Source organism: Salmo salar, chromosome 02, assembly GCF_965601325.2.
Source record: "Salmo salar chromosome 02, fSalSal1, whole genome shotgun sequence".
In the NCBI taxonomy this organism is placed as follows: Eukaryota; Metazoa; Chordata; class Actinopteri; order Salmoniformes; family Salmonidae; genus Salmo; species Salmo salar.
In genome coordinates, this window is record NC_138292.1 from 18158345 (window position 1) to 18182987 (window position 24643).

General features: G+C 46.0%; 1 protein-coding gene across 1 annotated transcript in view; it reads left to right on the forward strand.

The window, feature by feature from the left end:
• Positions 1-14678, forward strand: part of LOC106595655 (ephrin-A3) — a 136200-nt gene extending 121522 nt beyond the window's left edge. Inside the window, exon 5 of the mRNA XM_045698809.2 lies at positions 10502-14678. Coding sequence (XP_045554765.1) covers positions 10502-10620 — 119 coding nt within the window. The 3' untranslated portion in view covers positions 10621-14678. The remainder of the gene's footprint in view (positions 1-10501) is intronic.
• The last annotated feature ends 9965 nt before the right edge of the window (positions 14679-24643 follow it).

Here is a 24643-nt window from a genome sequence, read left to right on the forward strand (position 1 = left end):
TTCAGCCTCCTGTCTTCCTCATTCCTCCTCCTAGAACATTACAGATTAGGAGACAGTTACCTCTACCTGTTCAGCCTCCTGTCTTCCTCATTCCTCCTCCTAGAACATTACAGATTAGGAGACAGCTACCTCTACTGTTCAGCCTCCTGTCTTCCTCATTCCTCCTCCTAGAACATTACAGATTAGGAGACAGTTACCTCTACTGTTCACCCTCCTGTCTTCCTCATTCCTCCTCCTAGAACATTACAGATTAGGAGACAGTTACCTCTACTGTTCACCCTCCTGTCTTCCTCATTCCTCCTCCTAGAACATAACAGATTAGGAGACAGCTACCTCTACTGTTCACCCTCCTGTCTTCCTCATTCCTCCTCCTAGAACATTACAGATTAGGAGACAGCTACCTCTACTGTTCACCCTCCTGTCTTCCTCATTCCTCCTCCTAGAACATTACAGATTAGGAGAGAGTTAGCTCTACTGTTCACCCTCCTGTCTTCCTCATTCCTCCTCTTAGAACATTACAGATTAGGAGACAGCTAACTCTACTGTTCAGCCTCCTGTCTTCCTCATTCCTCCTCCTAGAACATTACAGATTAGGAGACAGCTACCTCTACTGTTCAGCCTCATGTCTTCCTCATTCCTCCTCCTAGAACATTACAGATTAGGAGACAGCTACCTCTACTGTTCACCCTCATGTCTTCCTCATTCCTCCTCCTAGAACATTACAGATTAGGAGACAGTTACCTCTACCTGTTCAGCCTCCTGTCTTCCTCATTCCTCCTCCTAGAACATTACAGATTAGGAGACAGTTACCTCTACCTGTTCAGCCTCCTGTCTTCCTCATTCCTCCTCCTAGAACATTACAGATTAGGAGACAGCTACCTCTACTGTTCACCCTCATGTCTTCCTCATTCCTCCTCCTAGAACATTACAGATTAGGAGACAGCTACCTCTACTGTTCACCCTCCTGTCTTCCTCATTCCTCCTCCAAGAACATTACAGATTAGGAGAGAGTTACCTCTACTGTTCACCCTCCTGTCTTCCTCATTCCTCCTCCTAGAACATAACAGATTAGGAGACAGCTACCTCTACTGTTCACCCTCCTGTCTTCCTCATTCCTCCTCCTAGAACATTACAGATTAGGAGACAGTTACCTCTACTGTTCACCCTCCTGTCTTCCTCATTCCTCCTCCTAGAACATTACAGATTAGGAGACAGCTACCTCTACTGTTCACCCTCCTGTCTTCCTCATTCCTCCTCCTAGAACATTACCGATTAGGAGACAGCTACCTGTACTGTTCAGCCTCCTGTCTTCCTCATTCCTCCTCCTAGAACATTACAAATTAGGAGACAGCTACCTCTTCTGTTCACCCTCCTGTCTTCCTCATTCCTCCTCCTAGAACATTACAGATTAGGAGACAGCTACCTCTACTGTTCAGCCTCCTGTCTTCCTCATTCCTCCTCCTAGAACATTACAGATTAGGAGACAGCTACCTCTACTGTTCACCCTCCTGTCTTCCTCATTCCTCCTCCTAGAACATTACAGATTAGGAGAGAGTTACCTCTACTGTTCACCCTCCTGTCTTCCTCATTCCTCCTCCTAGAACATTACAGATTAGGAGACAGCTACCTCTACTGTTCAGCCTCCTGTCTTCCTCATTCCTCCTCCTAGAACATTACAGATTAGGAGACAGTTACCTCTACTGTTCACCCTCATGTCTTCCTCATTCCTCCTCCTAGAACATTACAGATTAGGAGACAGCTAACTCTACTGTTCACCCTCCTGTCTTCCTCATTCCTCCTCCTAGAACATTACAGATTAGGAGACAGCTAACTCTACTGTTCACCCTCCTGTCTTCCTCATTCCTCCTCCTAGAACATTACAGATTAGGAGACAGCTACCTCTACTGTTCAGCCTCCTGTCTTCCTCATTCCTCCTCCTAGAACATTACAGATTAGGAGACAGCTACCTCTACTGTTCACCCTCCTGTCTTCCTCATTCCTCCTCCTACTGTATGGTCCTGTCTCTAATCACCTGTTTCTGTCTGTTTGAGTCTCTTCCTCATTCTTTCCTTTGCCATTTAACTATCCCTCTCCCTCCCTCGCTTTTTCTACTTCTGTCTTCCTCTGTTTCAGCGTATCTCAGTCTCTCATTTCAGGTTCAACACCGTCTCTCTCTGACATCTCTACTCCCCTCTCTCTGGCACCTCTACCACCCTCTCTCTCTGACACCTCTACCACCCTCTCTCTCTGACACCTCTACCACCCTCTCTCTCTGACACCCTCTCTCTCTGACACCTCTACCACCCTCTCTCTCTGACACCTCTACCACCCTCTCTCTCTGACACCCCTACCCCCCTCTCTCTCTGACACCTCTACCACCCTCTCTCTTTATTGGAATGGGAAACATATGTTAACATTGCCAAAGCCAGTGAAATAGATAATAAACAGAAGTGAAATAAACAATACAAATTAACAGTAAATATTACACTCACAATAGTTACAAAATATTAAAGACATTTCAAATGTCTTATTATGTGCAAATAATCTCTCTCTGACACCTCTAAAACCATCTCTCTCTTGCTCTCTCGTGCTCTCTGTTTCTCCGTCTATCTCGCTTGGCCTGTCACTCTTCTCTCTCTCTCACTGTTCTGTCTGTTATGTGCTGGGTCCTGGCAGTAGTTCTCTGTATTACAGCACTTCACTAATCAGAACATTATTATAATCACTGTGAAACACGGGCCCTCACACACACACACACACACACACACACACACACACACACACACACACACACACACACACACACACACACACACACACACACACACACACACACACACACACACACACACACACACACACACACACACACACACACACACACACACACACACACACACACACACAGCTCAATACAGATCTGTTTGATTAGTATGACATGGAGTTTAGCTGAGCAGAACGCTCTACAAGCTCATTTTGTAATCCCTCTCTCCTTCCCTCTATCCTTCTCTCTCTCCTTCCCTCTATTCTTCTCCCTGTCTCCTTCCCTCTATCCTTCTCCCTCTCTCCTTCCCTCTATCCTTCTCTCTCTCTCCTTCCCTCTATCCTTCTCTCTTTCCTCCCCTCTATCCTTCTCTCTCTCTCCTTCCCTCTATCCTTCTCTCTCTCTCCTTCCCTCTATCCTTCTGTCTCTCTCCTTCCCTCTATCCTTCTCCCTCTCTCCTTCCCTCTATCCTTCTCTCTCTCTCCTTCCCTCTATCCTTCTGTCTCTCTCCTTCCCTCTATCCTTCTCCCTCTCTCCTTCCCTCTATCCTTCTCTCTCTCCTTCCCTCTATCCTTCTCTCTCTCCTTCCCTCTATCCTTCTCTCTCTCCTTCCCTCTATCCTTCTCTCTCCTTCCATATATCATTCTCTCTCTCTCCCCTTCCCTCTATCCGTCTCTCTCTATCCTTCCCTCTATCCTTCTCTCTCTCCTTCCATCTATGCTTCTTTCTCTCTCCTTCCCTCTCTCCTTCTCTCTCTCTCCTTCCCTCTATCCTTCTCTCTCTTTCCCTCTATCCTTCTCTCTCTCCTTCCCTCTATACTTCTCTCTCTCCTTCCATATATCCTTCTTTCTCTATATGTCCCTCTATCCTTCTCTCTCTCTCCTTCCCTTCTTCTCTTTCTCTTTCTCCTCCCTTCTCGGTCCCTCAGTGCTATTTCAGGGGGCTGCCCACTTGAATTAGTGTCGGCTGCAAATCAGCTCCCCACCACATGCCCCTCTGCATCTTGTATTAAATTAAATTTCAATCTATTTCTCCTTCAGATGTAATGGTGTGAGCAGGTCCCTGTACGCCCATAAAGATACAACCAAATGCCTCAGTAAGAGATGATGCAGCAGAATGTACAGTAGGCCTATAACATGCACTTCATTACAGCATTAGCATATCATGCTAATTAACAGCAGAAATAGCCTTGGGGTTAGCGTCTTGTTAGCCACATAAAAAGCCACAGGACCTGACCAAGAAAAACTCCCCCTCCCCTAGATCACAGAGTTTTTCTGTGCAGGTCATCTGGAAAACCTCCTGGCCCTTGTGAAAGCCGTGAGGACTGTTACCGAGGTAACATTAACATATTAAACAATCTATTAGCATCCAGTTTGTATTAGAATCAATGCACTGATTAACCATCAAAAAGAATGTTGGCTAATTAGCGTCGGTGTTGCACAATAGCATCTAATCAGCATCCAGTGGCTCTAATTCATTAGTGTTAGCATGTTTACGCTAATTAGCTGTGAGTTTGCCACACATGCACACATACACACGCACACATACACACGCATGCACACACAAACAGTACCCTGAGGAGCAGTGAGTTCAGTTTTAGTGACAGATGCGTTAGTATCATTGTAGCTAGTGTTGACATCTCAAACAGTAAATCAGTATAGCATTATCTTGCTAATCACTCCATAGCATTAGGCTGATTGGTAATGATGCTAGCATCAGTGATAGGATGAACTATTATCAATATTGACACAGTCTCTCCTCCTGCCTCTTTCAGTCTGACTCAAACACACACACACACACACACACACACTCGACACACACACACACACACACACACACACACACACACACACACACACACACACACACACACACACACACACACACACACACACACACACACACACACACACACTCGTACGGCCACGGCCAGATATCCATCTGAAGGAGAGCAGGAGCATAAACGAATCAAGAGGAATTGATTAGTTGTTCTTTCTAAGCGGCTCCAAGCAGCAGCTCTAGATGGCTGCCAGTGGACTTCAGGTCTCTACAGCCAATAGATTAGATGACCTCTGGTAGCAGACAGAGAGAAGGGAGAAGGGAGAAGACCCAGACCACTCTGCCATTCTGCTAGTGTTCCTCAACCCGTGGCACATCTCAAATGATCCTTTTAATCTATTCTCCGTAATCCTCCACAGAGCATGGACAACAGAAGCAGAGTCTAACTCTAGTCCAACTCTAAAGGACTGATCATGTCTGTTTCTAGTCTCCAGTCAGACCACTAACACTGCCCCCTGCTGACCTCTGGTGGTCACTACACACACTGCAGCACAATGACCAATGTCTGTTAGTGATGTGTGGGTTGACTCATGACCTGCAGTCCCTATGGGTTATATTCACGGGGTAGACGGGCTTAGGGTCAATAAATATTGTGTGGATGAAGGGCGGGTGGGTTGAATAAAGATTAAACAATGCATAAAAAAATGCATAAATGTATCATTCTTGTGCAATTCCTATCTATAGGCAACATTTAGGTTTTTCTTTCATTATTTGTATCTGGCGTTAGTGCGTAGCCTCATAGTAGCGCGCAAAATACACGCCAATTGCTAAAATATTTTTGGAAACTTGGGCTGAAGAAAAGTTAAGGTCGATCCACTGAGGCAAAAAGGAAATGTGGGAGTCAAATTTAATAAGAAAATAGCCGCGAAATGGAGAGTTACAAAATAAATAGAAGGAGGGCTTGAACAGTATTCTGGGAAATAATGTCTGGGATGATGTGGTGATGTAGTTAGAGGATGATAGCAGTGTCGGCTATGTTATGTGGTGATGTAGTTAGAGGATGATAGCAGTGCCGGCTGTGTTATTTGGTGAAGTAGTTAGAGGATGATAGCAGTGTCGGCTGTGTTATGTGGTGATGTAGTTAGAGGATGATAGCAGTGTCGGCTGTGTTATGTGTGATGTAGTTAGAGGATGATAGCAGTGTTGGCTGTGTTATGTGGTGATGTAGTTAGAGGATGATAGCAGTGATGGCTATGTTATGTGGTGAAGTAGTTAGAGGATAATAGCAGTGTCGGTTATGTTATGTGGTGTTTTAGTTAGAGGATGATAGCAGTGTCGGCTATGTTATGTGTGATGTAGTTAGAGGATGATAGCAGTGTCGGCTATGTTATGGGTGAAGTAGTTAGAGGATGATAGCAGTGTCGGCTATGTTATGGGTGAAGTAGTTAGAGGATGATAGCAGTGTCGGCTCTGTTATGTGTGATGTAGTTAGAGGATGATAGCAGTGTCGGCTATGTTATGTGGTGATGTAGTTAGAGGATGATAGCAGTGTCGGCTATGTTATGTGTGATGTAGTTAGAGGATGATAGCAGTGTCGGCTATGTTATGGGTGAAGTAGTTAGAGGATGATAGCAGTGTCGGCTCTGTTATGTGGTGATGTAGTTAGAGGATGATAGCAGTGTCGGCTATGTTATGTGGTGATGTAGTTAGAGGATGATAGCAGTGTCGGCTGTGTTATGATGTCGTTAGAGGATAATAGCAGTGTCGGCTATGTTATGTGGTGAAGTAGTTAGAGGATAATAGCAGTGTCGGCTATGTTATGTGGTGAAGTAGTTAGAGGATAATAGCAGTGTCGGCTATGTTATGTGGTGAAGTAGTTAGAGGATGATAGCAGTGTTGGCTATGTTATGTGGTGATGTAGTTAGAGGATGATAGCAGTGTCGGTTATGTTATGTGGTGTTTTAGTTAGAGGATGATAGCAGTGTTGGCTATGTTATGTGGTGAAGTAGTTAGAGGATGATAGCAGTGTTGGCTATGTTATGTGATGATGTAGTTAGAGGATGATAGCAGTGTCGGCTCTGTTATGTGGTGATGTAGTTAGAGGATGATAGCAGTGTTGGCTGTGTTATGTGTGATGTAGTTAGAGGATGATAGCAGTGTTGGCTGTGTTATGTGGTGATGTAGTTAGAGGATGATAGCAGTGTCGGCTGTGTTATGTGGTGAAGTAGTTAGAGGATGATAGCAGTGTTGGCTATGTTATGTGGTGAAGTAGTTAGAGGATGATAGCAGTGTTGGCTATGTTATGTGATGATGTAGTTAGAGGATGATAGCAGTGTCGGCTCTGTTATGTGTGATGTAGTTAGAGGATGATAGCAGTGTCAGCTGTGTTATGTGGTGAAGTAGTTAGAGGATGATAGCAGTGTCGGCTATGTTATGTGATGATGTAGTTAGAGGATGATAGCAGTGTCGGCTGTGTTATGTGGTGTTGTAGTTTGAGGATGATAGCAGTGTCGGCTATGTTATGTGATGATGTAGTTAGAGGATGATAGCAGTGTCGGCTATGTTATGTGGTGTTGTAGTTAGAGGATGATAGCAGTGCTGGCTATGTTATGTGTGATGACGGTGAGGCGCTATCCAAATTCAACAGTCACCTTACAGGGATTTCAAAATTGCACGGGAACTGTAGGCTACTGTTCAGATGGGTTTAATGGAATAGGAGTCTGACATCTGGACACTGACTGTAGGTCTATAACCTCTCAAAGAGTCTAATCTAATATTAACTCCTGCAAAATTAAGCATTTCTTGCAGTAAAATTATACACCAAATGTACATTTTTACTGGAACAGGAGTGGAGAAATATGATGTATTTCTTTCAGCATCTTGAGAGAATGAATGCTTGGTTCGGGACTGTCTGTGAAGGTGCTATCTTTATTAGCATCATAAAGCTGACACTAGTCTATTTCAATCACATCAAATGTGCATCCAATCCGAACTGAAATCTTATCAGAAACATGTTGGGTAGTTTTCACAGCTTTTACTTTCCTTCAACTGAAATGTGTCTTCCGCATTTAACCCAACCCCTCTGAATCAGAGAGGTGCAGAGGGCTGCCTTAATCAACATAGCTGTGCTACGAAGGCTCATAGGGGTGTTATGACACCTCATAGGGGTGGCGCAGCACAGGGTGCTCAGATAGCCAATGGTTAGGTGGTCACATGGTCCTCATGGAAGACCAGGTGTGTTTACAAACAGCGTCTCAGTGATATGGTTCATCTGTCACACACCTTACATAACCAGGGATGGAGCACGTACAGACACACACACAATAACACACACTAACCCCTATTGGTGTCTGAGCTGTCTCATGGCTCTCTGATGAATCATTATTACAGACGACACGTCCGATGTGTGTGTGACCTGGTGTTTGACCCCAGAGTGCGTGCAAAGATTAAGGTGTGTCACACCCGCCTACACACAGTAACACAGGGAGACAAACACAACAAACCCTTGTGCAACATACAGTATACTCACGTTCATGGAAGCGTGTGTGTGTGTGTGTGTGTGTGTGTGTGTGTGTGTGTGTGTGTGTGTGTGTGTGTGTGTGTGTGTGGTGTGTGTGTGTGTGTGACAGGTACACACTCCAAAACTGGTTCTTTCAGATTCTCCACATCCACAGTATCTGGCACCGCCATAACAAGGTTCTGTCGCCGGGTCGAAGAAACAGAGTGTTCTCACCTCTTTCCCTCAAACACACACACACACACACACCACGGTCACAGAAGGGTCAAACTGTTTCTAACCTCAGTCACAGCACAGTCAGGATGTTTAACAGCATCATGTAGCTTATTAAGGGAGAGGAGGTGTGGATGTTTACAACACAACCACTACAGAACATCAACACATGTTTTCTCATGGCGTACAAACAAAATGGCCCCACTATTCCCTGTATAGTGTACCCCTTCCCCTGTATCCTGTATAGTGTACCCCTTCCCCTGTATCCTGTATAGTGTACCCCTTCCCCTGTATCCTGTATAGTGTACCCCTTCCCCTGTATCCTGTATAGTGTACCCCTTCCCCTGTATCCTGTATAGTGTACCCCTTCCCCTGTATCCTGTATAGTGTACCCCTTCCCCTGTATCCTGTATAGTGTACCCCTTCCCCTGTATCCTGTATAGTGTACCCCTTCCCCTGTATCCTGTATAGTGTACCCCTTCCCCTGTATGCTGTATAGTGTACCCCTTCCCCTGTATCCTGTATAGTGTACCCCTTCCCCTGTATCCTGTATAGTGTACCCCTTCCCCTGTATCCTGTATAGTGTACCCCTTCCCCTGTATCCTGTATAGTGTACCCCTTCCCCTGTATCCTGTATAGTGTACCCCTTCTCCTGTATCCTGTATAGTGTACCCCTTCCCCTGTATCCTGTATAGTGTACCCCTTCCCCTGTATCCTGTATAGTGTACCCCTTCCCCTGTATCCTGTATAGTGTACCCCTTCCCCTGTATCCTGTATAGTGTACCCCTTCCCCTGTATCCTGTATAGTGTACCCCTTCCCCTGTATCCTGTATAGTGTACCCCTTCCCCTGTATCCTGTACAGTGTACCCCTTCCCCTGTATCCTGTATAGTGTACCCCTTCCCCTGTATCCTGTATAGTGTACCCCTTCCCCTGTATCCTTTAATAGTGCACTACTTTGGGCCAGGGCTCTGGTCTAAAGTAGTGCACTGTACAGGGAATAGGGGCCATTCAGAAGCAGCCATGGTGTCAGCCACCAGTCTGATGTTCTGGGAAAACACAGAGAAAATAAGTAGTTGTATTATATAGACTGAACTGTGGCCTACAGCATCCCTCCCATCTCATGAATCAAGTCCACATAAAACGAAGGGTGTGTTACTCTGTCTGAGCGTGTACCTGGACACACCTTCTTCTTTTCCTAGCCTGAGCCCATGTGTACGCATCATCACCACACAGACCAGACTATAGGAGCTATTTCTAGTCCTGGGCCAGGTGTACCTGTGTCTGTGTACGTGTGTCTGTGCTTTGATGTGTGTGTGTGGCAGTGTGTGGCAGAGTCACGGTGTGTCATTATAATCAGACTATAGACTTACTTCAGTAATGGAGACACATTGTGTTCATTCTCTCTGTCATGCTGATGCACTGTTTTTATAATAGACAGCTTAGAGTGTTAGTGTGTGTGAGTGTTGACTACACTGGTTCCTCTCTGTCTCAGAGTGTTAGTGTGTGTGAGTGTTGACTACACTGGTTCCTCTCTGTCTCAGAGTGTTAGTGTGTGTGTTGACTACACTGGTTCCTCTCTGTCTCAGAGTGTTAGTGTGTGTGAGTGTTGACTACACTGGTTCCTCTCTGTGTTAGTGTGTTAGTGTGTGTGTGTGTGTGTGTGTGTGTGTGTGTGTGTGTGTGTGTGTGTGTGTGTGTGTGTGTGTGTGTGTGTGTGTGTGTGTGTGTGTGTGTGTGTGTGTGTGTGTGTGTGTGTGTGTGAGATGTGCTGTTTCCCAATAAAATGATTGCTAATTCTCTCTGTCTCTCTCTCTCTCTCTGTCTCTCTCTCGCTCTCTCTGTCTCTGTCTCTCTGTCTCTCTGTCTCTGTCTCTCTGTCTATGTCTCTCTCTGTCTCTCTCTCTGTCTCTCTGTCTCTCTCTCTATCTCTCTCTCGCTCTGTCTCTCTCGCTCTGTCTCTCTCTCTCTCTCTCTCTCTGTCTCTCTGTCTCTCTGTCTCTCTCTGTCTCTCTGTCGCTCTCTCTCTGTCTCTGTCTCTCTCGCTCTCTCTCTCTGTCTCTCTCTCTCTGTCTCTCTGTCTCTCTCTCTGTCTGTCTCTCTCGCTCTCTCTCTCTGTCTCTCTCTCGCTCTCTCTCTCTGTCTCTCTCTCTGTCTCTCTGTCTCCCTTTCTCTCTCTCTGTTTCTCTCTGTTTCTCTCTCTCTGTCTCTCTGTCTCTCTCCATGTAGATGATTTTAACCCTGAGATTCCTAAACTGGAGAAGAGTGTCAGTGGAAGCAGCCCATCCAGGGATCGCCTACTCATCACCATAGCGACGCTCCTTCTCGCTGCCATCACCATCTCCTAGCAACGGCCATCCCATCAGTGTCGCCATACCAACCAGCCATGGGTGGGCTTGGGCAGGAGGGGTGAAGGATGACGAGGACTGAGGATTTGGGGGAAAGGGGACAGGAGATTAAGGGAACATGGAAAATAGGGAGTTAGAAGACCTTCTGAATGACATTGGTTGACAAGGGGGTGTGTGTGTGTGTGTGTGTGTGTGTGTGTGTGTGTGTGTGTGTGTGTGTGTGTGTGTGTGTGTGTGTGTGTGTGTGTGTGTGTGTGTGTGTGTGTGTGTGTGTGTGTTGCTTAGAAGACGACATTCACACAGAGCATGAAGAGAAGACCTTTTATGACTTTGGACATTGGGCCTGCATGTGTAGGTATGTTTCAGAGTGTGTGTGTCTCAACATGTGGTGGAGGTAGCCTGTTGAAACATGCACACTGCATACAGCATTTATTACAGAGGAGAAGAGGACCTGACTTTCTATTGGAGCAGCTGATCGCAATGAAACACAGTGACACTTTTTCATGCAATCTGATTGGCTGACACAATTCTCTTCTTAGGGCTAGTTGCCTGTTTCTTGCACCGGAGACTGAACTGATTGAACTTGACTGAAATGAACTCAATTATTGCCTTTTTGTTCTGTCAACTGGATTCAACCAGATCTAGTCTGGATCCCTTCTGTGGAACTGGATCTAGTGGTCCTCCACCCATGTGATCTGGTCTGATCTGGACCGTAGCAGCCTGGTATGAAAAGCCAGTCTGGATCCCGGTTTCTGAACTGGGAAGTGGGACCACCCAGTCTAATGTGAGAGAGGGAGAGGGCGCTACAGTGCTGTATCAGAGTAGTAATATGTGTCAATACAATGACAGCTATAGGTTCCAGGTCAGTGGTTGTATACATTGTTATACACATTGATACAACCTCTGGCTCATCATTAAACCCCCTAGAGACATGTTTGTCCTTTATTCATTCATTCCTGGATAGCATTATCTCTGATCTCAGAGGTCAGAAAAGCACACAGCAATACTGTCATCGAATGCATTGTATTGGATTGTACACTGAGGACCTCTCTTCCTCTCTCCTGGAATCGGATGGAATGGGACTACATACCACAGACTCTACATCCTCTCTCCTGGAATCGGATGGAATGGGACTACATACCAAAGACTACTTCCTCTCTCCTGGAATCGGATGGAATGGGACTACATACCACAGACTCTACTTCCTCTCTCCTGGAATCGGATGGAATGGGACTACATACCACAGACTCTACTTCCTCTCTCCTGGAATCAGATGGAATGGGACTACATACCACAGACTCTCTCCTGGAATCAGATGGAATGGGACTACATACCACAGACTCTCTCCTGGAATCAGATGGAATGGGACTACATACCACAGACTCTACTTCCTCTCTCCTGGAATCAGATGGAATGGGACTACATACCACAGACTCTCTCCTGGAATCAGATGGAATGGGACTACATACCACAGACTCTACTTCCTCTCTCCTGGAATCAGATGGAATGGGACTACATACCACAGACTCTCTCCTGGAATCAGATGGAATGGGACTACATACCACAGACTCTACTTCCTCTCTCCTGGATTCGGATGGAATGGGACTACATACCACAGACTCTCTCCTGGAATCAGATGGAATGGGACTACATACCACAGACTCTCTCCTGGAATCAGATGGAATGGGACTACATACCACAGACTCTCTCCTGGAATCAGATGGAATGGGACTACATACCACAGACTCTACTTCCTCTCTCCTGGAATCAGATGGAATGGGACTACATACCACAGACTCTCTCCTGGAATCAGATGGAATGGGACTACATACCACAGACTCTCTCCTGGAATCAGATGGAATGGGACTACATACCACAGACTCTACTTCCTCTCTCCTGGAATCGGATGGAATGGGACTACATACCACAGACTCTACTTCCTCTCTCCTGGAATCAGATGGAATGGGACTACATACCACAGACTACTTCCTCTCTCCTGGAATCAGATGGAATGGGACTACATACCAAAGACTACTTCCTCTCTCCTGGAATCAGATGGAATGGGACTACATACCACAGACTCTACTTCCTCTCTCCTGGAATCAGATGGAATGGGACTACATACCACAGACTACTTCCTCTCTCCTGGAATCGGATGGAATGGGACTACATACCACAGACTCTACTTCCTCTCTCCTGGAATCGGATGGAATGGGACTACATACCACAGACTCTACTTCCTCTCTCCTGGAATCGGATGGAATGGGACTACATACCACAGACTCTACTGCCTCTCTCCTGGAATCGGATGGAATGGGACTACATACCACAGACTCTACTTCCTCTCTCCTGGAATCGGATGGAATGGGACTACATACCACAGACTCTACTTCCTCTCTCCTGGAATCAGATGGAATGGGACTGCATACCACAGACTCTACTTCCTCTCTCCTGGAATCAGATGGAATGGGACTACATACCACAGACTCTACTGCCTCTCTCCTGGAATCAGATGGAATGGGACTACATACCACAGACTCTACATCCTCTCTCCTGGAATCGGATGGAATGGGACTACATACCACAGACTCTACTTCCTCTCTCCTGGAATCAGATGGAATGGGACTACATACCACAGACTCTACTTCCTCTCTCTTGGAATCGGATGGAATGGGACTACATACCACAGACTACTTCCTCTCTCCTGGAATCGGATGGAATGGGACTACATACAGACTCTACATGCCAAACTCTTCTGTGTATTTTACCGTACACACTAGAACTAGAATCACTCTGTGTGTGTGTGTGTGTGTGTGTTTGTGTGTGTGTGTGTGTGTGTGTGTGTGTGTGTGTGTGTGTGTGTACTGACAATACACACAGCAACATACTGTACATGTCTTAAGTTTAAGTAACTGAACAAACCAAGTGTATCTGAACATATAGACAACCCTAAATAAACCTTGGGTTTAGGTTCTACATACAAACCCAGTGTATCTGGGAGGACAGGAGAACAATGGGTTAAACTTTATCCTACAGTCCTCTATTGACATGGTATTTTCCTAAAACAGGTTTCTTTGGGATCATAGAAACAATCATTTTGGCAGTTACCCATTGTATAGGTACCAGAAAGTACATATTGTTGCCATTACGTCTTAGTAAATACTAGGTAAATACTGTCTGAAGGAGGACTGTAAAATGAAGTGTTACTGAACAATGTGAACTGTACTGACCTGTTACCATGGTTCTTGACTAACTCTTTTCACTAGAAACTGTCACCTTGTGGGCCATGGTAACACCTTACCTTACTGCAATGTGTACAGGCTGTCTACTGTAGTAGGGCATGCATGGCTTACTGTAGAAGCTCTGAAGATGATGATGATGAAGGTATGGATGGCCTATCGGATACAGAGCTGACGTCTGACCTATAGGGGTCAAAGAGGTCGCACGTCTTGACCCGTGTCACAGACATTCTAGAACTTTCACGCGTCGAGAATGGATTTTTCAGATGTCTTGAACTCTGACGGAATGAAATGTGATGTAAGCATTTTTACAAACTTGAAGCTGAATTTCCTTGTTGTGTTTGTATTTTTTATTTTGCTGTTGTGTATCTTGGGGCGCTGGGAAGGGGTAAACGTTGGGATGACTGGGCTAGAGACATGCAGTACTGTATAGGATAAGGAGTTCCACTAACGTTGGGATGACTGGGATAGAGACATGCAGTACTGTATAGGATAAGGAGTTCCACTAACGTTGGGATGACTGGGATAGAGACATGCAGTACTGTATAGGATAAGGAGTTCCACTAACGTTGGGATGACTGGGATAGAGACATGCAGTACTGTATAGGATAAGGAGTTCCACTAACGTGGTTTGAGATTTACAATTTCAATAAGCACCGTGTTGCACCAAATGTTTCCAGTCCGTCACATTGGAATGATACTGTCATTGAAACGTGGTGCCGGCATGGAGGACAGTTGGCTGAGATCAGTATGTATACAGTATGTATGGCTTTGTGGTGGGGGGTGAGATGGGGGTCTGGGTTCTGCTAGTGAAGTGTGTGTGTGGGGGGGGTGAGATGGGGGTCTGGGTTCTGCTTGTGAAGTGTGTGTGTGGGGGGGGTGAGATGGGGGTCTGGGTTCTGCTAGTGAAGTGTGTGTGTGGGGTGGGGGGTGAGATGGGGGTCTGGGTTCTGCTAGTGAAGTGTGTGTGTGGGGGGGGGGGGTAGAAGAGCTGATTAGTAACTAAGGGGAAATTCCTCTTCAAATGTTGCACTTAAGAACTTAGACACGATATCAAGAGTGTGTGTGTGTGTGTGTGTGTGTGTGTGTGTGTGTGTGTGTGTGTGTGTGTGTGTGTGTGTGTGTGTGTGTGTGTGTGTGTGTGTGTGTGTGTGTGTGTGTGTGTGTGTGTGTGTGTGAAAGAGTGGATATGCAAGTGTTTCTACATTTCCTTATGTTTTGAAGGTGTGTGAGAGAGTGCGTATGATCAGGTGTATGTGTGTGCGCGGGCGTGTGTCTGTACGTTTGTTTGAGAGAGTGAGAGCTCATTTCAGTTTCTCATGACACGTTTGTGTGAAAGAGCTGTATGTGTGTGTGTGTATGTGTGTGTGTGTGTATGTTACTGTATATGTGTGTGTGTATGTTACTGTGTATGTGTGTGTGTGTGTATGTTACTGCACCCGCACTGCGCGAGTGCGTCCGTGTATTTTCCTTTGTGCGACTGTTGTCCAATGTCTACTTACAGCATGAGTGTGTGTGAGAGTTTGTATTGTCTGGCAAAACAAACAAAAGCATTTAATAGTGTTGGAAACAACAATTACAATCATGTTTACCTTCGACTGGAATGAATCTCAATGAACTTGAAAATAAACTGTAAAATAAACAAACCATAACAAAGGTTATATTGATGATCAAGATAACAAAATAATCATCTAACGAGTCTTACTTTTAACAAGTGTGTCTGTGTGTTTATTGATTCTCTCTCTTCCTCTCGGAGATTTAGGCTTTTTTCTCAACCTTGTCTCTGTCTATCCTCACCTTGCAGTCACTAGCTGTCAATCTCTCTCTCTCTCTTTCTCATTCTATCCCTTCCTTTAGCTCTCAATCTCTCTCTCTCTTTCACGCTCTCCATCCCGCTCTTTCAAGTTCCTAATCAGCAGCTGATCTCTCTCTGTTCAATATACTAATCTGAGAAGAAAGAAGATGGAGAACGAGAGACAGAGAGAGAGAGAGAGATGTGTACCTGGCTGGTATATGCACGTCTGTAGATAGGCCTAATGATGTTTCATAATTTACATATGATGAGATTTTCCATATCAAAGTTGTCTGGCACGGTTTTCATCCCATTACCATACCTTTACATGGTCCGATTTCAAGAGATAAGCAGTTGAATCATAACCCTAATTTACATAACAATGGAAGCCCATTTCTGCCTGGTGTCTGCTGTGGTACTGAGGGACTGTGTGATGTCACAGTCACCACCAGGGACATTATTCAACAGGATGACAGAGGGTAGGGGTCAGAGGTCAGGGATTGATGTTTGAATGTAGCAAGTGGAATAAAGGAAGATAGACAGAGAGATGGCCCCCCACAGCAGATGTAGTGTATGATTAGCAGTCTGATGGTATGGGCTTGAATAAAATACAACAATCTGCATTTCATGATAGACAGATACAATAGCCAGAGACAAGAGGAAGTCCCGGTATAGGACTCATTAGCAAGTTTCTCCGCCACAAGAAAGATGAATGTTACTTCATTATAGGCCTAATGGTAGGAAAGATCTTTGGGTAAGAGAGTAGGCCTGCAGGCAAATGAAGGGAAGGCTAGACTATTGTTTTAGGACTGTCTCATCAGGAGTGACAGACATAGACACTTTTTTAGTGATCTTTTTAAAGTGATTGCTTTATGATTATTCCCAAAGGCTGTTAAAATCCCGTGCGCCAATCTAAGTAACATAATAAAAAAATCCCCATCAGAATCCGTCAGTTTAAGCCAGGGATATCTGTTTTGGCAGGGGCTGCGTCTCAATCCACCGCATTTGCCGATGTCGGCCTTCCGCATCTGTGTTGGAAGGTGGCCAAGCTACAGGGGCGTTTGTCACACCATGAGACATCCCGAAAATTGGTCTTCTCACAAAAACGTAGCATCCAACCGTTTGGGCTACAAACTAATATGACCACTCTATGAACTGATGAGGTTATCACGTTTTGCTGTAGGACCCCCCACAAGTCTTCCAGGACTCTGAAGGTAACCGCTTTAAAACATACCCAACATAAAACATGTGCCAACAAAAAAAGCTGTTAAATATGTGTTTTGTTATATCTCCTAGATATAGGACAGACACTATATATTTGTTTATACCTACAGGGGTCCTAATATTCTACATCAAATAGCTACATGAACCATGGTATGACCATCTTTGCGTAAGAGATGCCCTCCTCCCCTCAAGGCTTAGACTATCAGAGGTTAATCATTTGAATCATTTCCCCACTGTGTAGGCTATAGTCAACTATGACTAAACCGTCCTGGTTCTGTCGGGAACAGGCGCAGTTCACCGTCTGGTGAGATTGAGACACCGAGCTCAGCAGCCAGACAGAAGCAGCTGTGACTGATATCCCGCTAACAATAACCTACAGTCATTGAGTCATTCTCTCCGCCTCAGATCACGGGAATTAGGCCATAATAACAGCAATGCTTTGTTTCCAGACTGGCTGTTTTAGTGCGAGGCTTTTGTGGAGTGAAAATATAAATGTCCGCAAATCTGGACTTTTGTGTATTGGACCGTTTTTAGTGTGTCTATTCATCTGATATATACGGCCTAAGCCTGTTCGGTTACATAAAATATATCTATTGAAATGAAACTCCTCTCTCTCTCGGTTAATACCTTTACGTCACATCTAGGAGAGTGAACTCTTGTGGAAGTCCGGGGCTAAATAGGGAGCACTCTGATAAAAGCAATTACATTTGGCCACCATTGAACCAGGCCCCTCAGGGGAGAGGAATCAGAAGTGAGCTTAGCCTCTTTCTCCATATTGATACGGTGCCATCAAAGTCTAAAGCAGGAAGGACTAAAGCTTTCAGCATAATGAGATTGTGTAATGAGTTGACATTTGTTCGAATTTATGGAACAATTTTCCACCAGTAGACTGCAGTCATCTCACCCATGCTGCAGTAGCCATACTCTGCCTCTAGGTGTGGCTGTTTGGTGACCGCCACAGAAGAGGCAGACCTCTTGTCCACATCTGTCCAGACTCGCTGTAATCTGCTGTCTAAATAAATAACTAACTACAACAATGGGCGTTGTGTAAGAGACGCCAGGGAGTCAGACGGATTAAAAACATGGGATTTGTTTAGTAGGTTTAGATATAATCATGATATAATCATGTGCTAAAACATGTTGTGATCGTTTTGCCAGAGTCCCTCCACTGGCCCAGTTGTTGCTGCCTGAAATGAGTGTTTGGACTCTGAGATGGTGGACATTTTCTTTTGATGAGCTTTTACTTGCTGACTGTATTAAATAAAGTGTGTGTGTGGGTGGGTGTCCATTAGTTACTCTGTAGGCACATACCTAGGATCAGCAGTCCTCTGCCAATCCTAACCTAAACCAGCAGGGTAATGGGGAGGTAAAACTGACCTTAGATCAGTGTCAAGGGGCAACTGTCTGCACCCTGTTCCATTATTATTGTTTCTCTAAGGCCTGTGGACAGTGAGGTCCTGGCTTTCACTATGAAACACATCTAACACAGACTGTTTGATGAGACTCATAACTATGGGGATAAGTATCTTGTCAGAATGGGCTCCAGTCTTTACCACTGTGATAACTGACTCTCCACGGTCTGTATCCTAAGGCCACAATGTAACGCATGACAGGACCCATTCTGAACATGTTTACAATGACGCTTGACTTGTGCAAACAGAGGACTACAAAATAAATAATCACACACGCACACACACACACACACACACACACACACACACACACACACACACACACACACACACACACACACACACACACACACACACACACACACACACACACACACACACACACACACACACACACACACACACACACACACACACACACACACACACACACACACACACACACACTCTGTTGTATTACGTGACCCAGTAACTCATACACTCACACCACTGATGATGAGTCCTGTGAGTGTGCTGCTGAGAGGGAAGCCCGGCCGTATGGCCTGGTACAAATAACCTGGTTATCACCACTAGGACATTAGCATCATCAGGAAGAGGTGGTTGACACTGGAGAGCGGGAGGTTGGGCCTCTTTCAGGGAGGTCAGATAACGCTGTGTTGCTGTGGGACCAGGGTAATGTCATGAGATGCCCCCTCTGACAAAATGTTCCTCCTAGCCGCATGAGAGGGTAACACTCTGACTTCTGACAGATTCTCCTCCGATTAGATGATTTAGGGACAGGTAAGACCGGTGCCACATAGCGTGACAGACACGTGTCTTGTTATCTGGTTCTGTGGTTAGAACATGCTGGCACCTGGGTGTTGATGGTCAGAGGAGAAACACGTGGAAATGATCAGATCAGATGTGATGGATTGGGTAGCAGATTTGGTTGAATAAGACCAGAAATGAGGAACTGACCCACATACATGCGGGAGAACGTACGAAAGACACACACACACACAAACACACACATTCTGCCACAGGACACAGCGGATGTACCTTCCCTCACCTCGACTAACCAATCAGATCCATCCGGCCCCGCATACTAATGATATTAATATCCAATGATATGAATACCGTTTCTACGGTGACCTACTGTGAAATACCCACTCCTCCTCTATATCCAAGGTTTCAGTCGTAAATGACTATTTCCATCCCTGATAACAGTTATTTGTTAGTCGACTGGTCATTACAGTAATATCCCATACTGAACATTCTGTCAGGAGGAGACTGTCTGTTGAAAGGCCTCTATATAAGTGATGAATGACTGATGATATTAATAAGATATGAATCAGGGTTATTCTGATTGAGGAGCAGCATGCCACAGTGCTTGCATCAGACTGTATCTGTCACTCATGCTCAGTCAAAATACTACATATACTTATACACACACATCTCTCTCTCTCTCTCTCCCTCTCTCTCTCTGTTTCTCTCTCTCTCTATGTTTCTCTCTCTCTTTCTCTGTGTTTCTCCCTCAGATGTGTGTTTTGCGTGTTCCTCTGGCCCTCTCCTCTACCACATGGTTTCTCCTTTCTCTATGTTTAGAATAATCCTCTATTTGTGATGCTGCATCTGTACAGCACCCAACAGATGGAGTTTATATATAGACACACTCTACAACACACACGCATGAACCTACTGTACACTGACACACCCTAATGTACACACACACACAGACTCACACCCACACACTAAGGAAACGCACAGCAACACACTACTGTATAACACACAATGAGTGTGTGCTGCGTGAGTGCATGTGAATGTGTGTGTGTGTGTGTGTGTGTGTGTGTGTGTGTGTGTGTGTGTGTGTGTGTGTGTGTGTGTGTGTGTGTGTGTGTGTGTGTGTGTGTGTGTGTGCGCGCGTGTTTGTGTCTGTGTGCGTTTGCGTGTTCGTGCATGTGTGTGTGTGTGTGTGTGTGTGTGTGTGTGTGTGTGTGTGTGTGTGTGTGTGTGTGTGTGTGTGTGGTTGTGTGTGATTTGTCTCCTGGGGCACGTATTAATGTCAGACTGAGTATCAGTAGATTGGTTTAATTGATTAATCAGGCCAATGTAAAGCACTGTCTTCACTGTCACTGTAACCCACCTGTCCTCAACTTACACAGGTCAAACAGTAGAACCTGTCCTTCCCTTAGACAGGTCAAACAGTAGAACCTGTCCTCCCCTTAGACAGGTCAAACAGTAGAACCTGTCCTCCCCTTAGACATGTCAAACAGTAGAACCAGTCCTTCCCTTAGACAGGTCAAACAGTAGAACCTGCCCTTCCCTTAGACAGGTCAAACAGTAGAACCTGTCCTCCCCTTAGACAGGTCAAACAGTGGAACCTGTCCTCCCCTTACACAGGTCAAACAGTGGAACCTGTCCTCCCCTTAGACAGGTCAAACAGTAGAACCTGTCCTCCCCTTACACAGGTCAAACAGTAGAACCTGTCCTCCCCTTAGACACGTCAAACAGTAGAACCTGTCATCCCCTTAGACAGGTCAAACAGTAGAACCTGTCCTCCCCTTAGACAGGTCAAACAGTAGAACCTGTCCTCCCCTTAGACAGGTCAAACAGTAGAACCTGTCCTCCCCTTAGACAGGTCAAACAGTAGAACCTGTCCTCCCCTTAGACAGGTCAAACAGTAGAACCTGTCCTTCCCTTAGACAGGTCAAACAGTAGAACCTGTCCTTCCCTTAGACAGGTCAAACAGTAGAACCTGTCCTCCCCTTAGACAGGTCAAACAGTGTAACCAGTCCTTCCCTTACACAGGTCAAACAGTAGATCCTGTCCTCCCCTTAGACAGGTCAAACAGTATAACCTGTCCTCCCCTTACACAGGTCAAACAGTAGAACCTGTCCTCCCCTTAGACAGGTCAAACAGTAGAACCTGTCCTCCCCTTAGACAGGTCAAACAGTAGAACCTGTCCTCCCCTTACACAGGTCAAACAGTGTAACCTGTCCTCCCCTTAGACAGGTCAAACAGTAGAACCTGTCCTCCCCTTACACAGGTGAAACAGTGGAACCTGTCCTCCCCTTAGACAGGTCAAACAGTAGAACCTGTCCTCCCCTTAGACAGGTCAAACAGTGGAACCTGTCCTCCACTTAGTCAGGTCAAACAGTAGAACCTGTCCTTCCCTTAGAGAGGTCAAACAGTAGAACCTGTCCTTCCCTTAGACAGGTGAAACAGTAGAACCTGTCCTCCCCTTAGACAGGTCAAACAGTGGAACCTGTCCTTCCCTTACACAGGTCAAACAGTAGAAACTGTCCTCCCCTTAGATAGGTCAAACAGTAGAACCTGTCCTCCCCTTTCACAGGTCAAACAGTGGAACCTGTCCTCCCCTTAGACAGGTCAAACAGTGGAACCTGTCCTCCCCTTACACAGGTCAAACAGTAGAACCTGTCCTCCCGTTACACAGGTCAAACAGTGGAACCTGTCCTCCCCTTACACAGGTCAAACAGTACAACCTGTCCTCCCCTTACACAGGTCAAACAGTGGAACCTGTCCTCCCCTTAGACAGGTCAAAAAGTGGAACCTGTCCTCCCCTTACACAGGTCAAACAGTGGAACCTGTCCTCCCCTTAGACAGGTCAAACAGTGGAACCTGTCTTCCCCTTAGACAGTTCAAACAGTGGAACCTGTCCTCCCCTTACACAGGTCAAACAGTGGAACCTGTCCTCCCCTTAGACAGGTCAAACAGTAGAACCTGTCCTTCCTTTACACAGGTCAAACAGTGGAACCTGTCCTCCCCTTACACAGGTCAAACAGTAGAACCTGTCCTCCCCTTACACAGGTCAAACAGTGGAACCTTTCCTCCCCTTACACTGGTCAAACTGTAGAACCTGTCCTTCCTTTACACAGGTCAAACAGTAGAACCTGTCCTCCCCTTAGACAGGTCAAACAGTAGAACATGTCCTCCCCTTACACAGGTCAAACAGTAGAACCTGTCCTCCCCTTACACAGGTCAAACAGTGGAACCTGTCCTCCCCTTACACAGGTCAAACAGTAGAACCTGTCCTCCCCTTAGACGGGTCAAACAGTAGAACCTGTCCTCCCCTTAGACATGTCAAACAGTAGAACCAGTCCTTCCCTTAGACAGGTCAAACAGTAGAACCTGTCCTTCCCTTAGACAGGTCAAACAGTAGAACCTGTCCTCCCCTTAGACAGGTCAAACAGTGGAACCTGTCCTTCCCTTACACAGGTCAAACATTAGAACCTGTCCTCCCCTTAGACAGGTCAAACAGTGGAACCTGTCCTCCCCTTACACAGGTCAAACAGTGGAACCTGTCCTCCCCTTAGACAGGTCAAACAGTAGAACCTGTCCTCCCCTTAGACAGTTCAAACAGTAGAACCTGTCCTCCCCTTAGACACGTCAAACAGTAGAACCTGTCCTCCCCTTAGACAGGTCAAACAGTAGAACCTGTCCTCCCCTTAGACAGGTCAAACAGTAGAAACTGTCCTCCCCTTAGACAGGTCAAACAGTAGAACCTGTCCTCCCCTTAGACAGGTCAAACAGTAGAACCTGTCCTCCCCTTAGACAGGTCAAACAGTAGAACCTGTCCTTCCCTTAGACAGGTCAAACAGTAGAACCTGTCCTTCCCTTAGACAGGTCAAACAGTAGAACCTGTCCTCCCCTTAGACAGGTCAAACAGTGTAACCAGTCCTTCCCTTACACAGGTCAAACAGTAGATCCTGTCCTCCCCTTAGACAGGTCAAACAGTATAACCTGTCCTCCCCTTACACAGGTCAAATAGTAGAACCTGTCCTCCCCTTAGACAGGTCAAACAGTAGAACCTGTCCTCCCCTTAGACAGGTCAAACAGTAGAACCTGTCCTCCCCTTACACAGGTCAAACAGTGTAACCTGTCCTCCCCTTAGACAGGTCAAACAGTAGAACCTGTCCTCCCCTTACACAGGTCAAACAGTGGAACCTGTCCTCCCCTTAGACAGGTCAATCAGTGGAACCTGTCCTCCCCTTAGACAGGTCAAACAGTAGAACCTGTCCTCCCCTTAGACAGGTCAAACAGTGGAACCTGTCCTCCCCTTAGTCAGGTCAAACAGTAGAACCTGACCTCCCCTTAGACAGGTCAAACAGTGGAACCTGTCCTTCCCTTACACAGGTCAAACAGTAGAAACTGTCCTCCCCTTAGATAGGTCAAACAGTAGAACCTGTCCACCCCTTTCACAGGTCAAACAGTGGAACCTGTCCTCCCCTTAGACAGGTCTAACAGTGGAACCTGTCCTCCCCTTACACAGGTCAAACAGTAGAACCTGTCCTCCCCTTACACAGGTCAAACAGTATAACCTGTCCTCCCCTTACACAGGTCAAACAGTGGAACCTGTCCTCCCTTTAAACACGTCAAACAGTGAAACCTGTCCTTCCCTTAGACAGGTCAAACAGTAGAACCTGTCCTCCCCTTACACAGGTCAAACAGTGGAACCTGTCCTCCCTTTAAACAGGTCAAACCGTGTAACCTGTCCTTCCCTTAGACAGGTCAAACAGTAAAACCGGTCCTCCCCTTACACAGGTCAAACAGTAGAACCTGTCCTCCCCTTAGACAGGTCAAACAGTAAAACCTGTCCTTCCCTTCAACAGGTCAAACAGTATAACCTGTCCTCCACTTACACAGGTCAAACAGTGTAACCTGTCCTCCCCTTAGACAGGTCAAACAGTAGAACCTGTCCTCCCCTTACACAGGTCAAACAGTAGAACCTGTCCTCCCCTTAGACAGGTCAAACAGTGGAACCTGTCCTCCCCTCAGACAGGTCAAACAGTGGAACCTGTCCTCCCCTTAGACAGGTCAAACAGTAGATCCTGTCCTCCCCTTAGTCAGGTCAAACAGTAGAACCTGACCTTCCCTTAGACAGGTCAAACAGTAGAACCTGTCCTCCCCTTAGACAGGTCAAACAGTAGAACCTGTCCTCCCCTTACACAGGTCAAACAGTGTAACCTGTCCTCCCCTTAGACAGGTCAAACAGTAGAACCTGTCCTCCCCTTACACAGGTCAAACAGTGGAACCTGTCCTCCCCTTAGACAGGTCAATCAGTGGAACCTGTCCTCCCCTTAGACAGGTCAAACAGTAGAACCTGTCCTCCCCTTAGACAGGTCAAACAGTGAAACCTGTCCTCCCCTTAGTCAGGTCAAACAGTAGAACCTGACATTCCCTTAGACAGGTCAATCAGTGGAACCTGTCCTCCCCTTAGACAGGTCAAACAGTAGAACCTGTCCTCCCCTTAGACAGGTCAAACAGTGGAACCTGTCCTCCCCTTAGTCAGGTCAAACAGTAGAACCTGACCTTCCCTTAGAGAGGTCAAACAGTAGAACCTGTCCTTCCCTTAGACA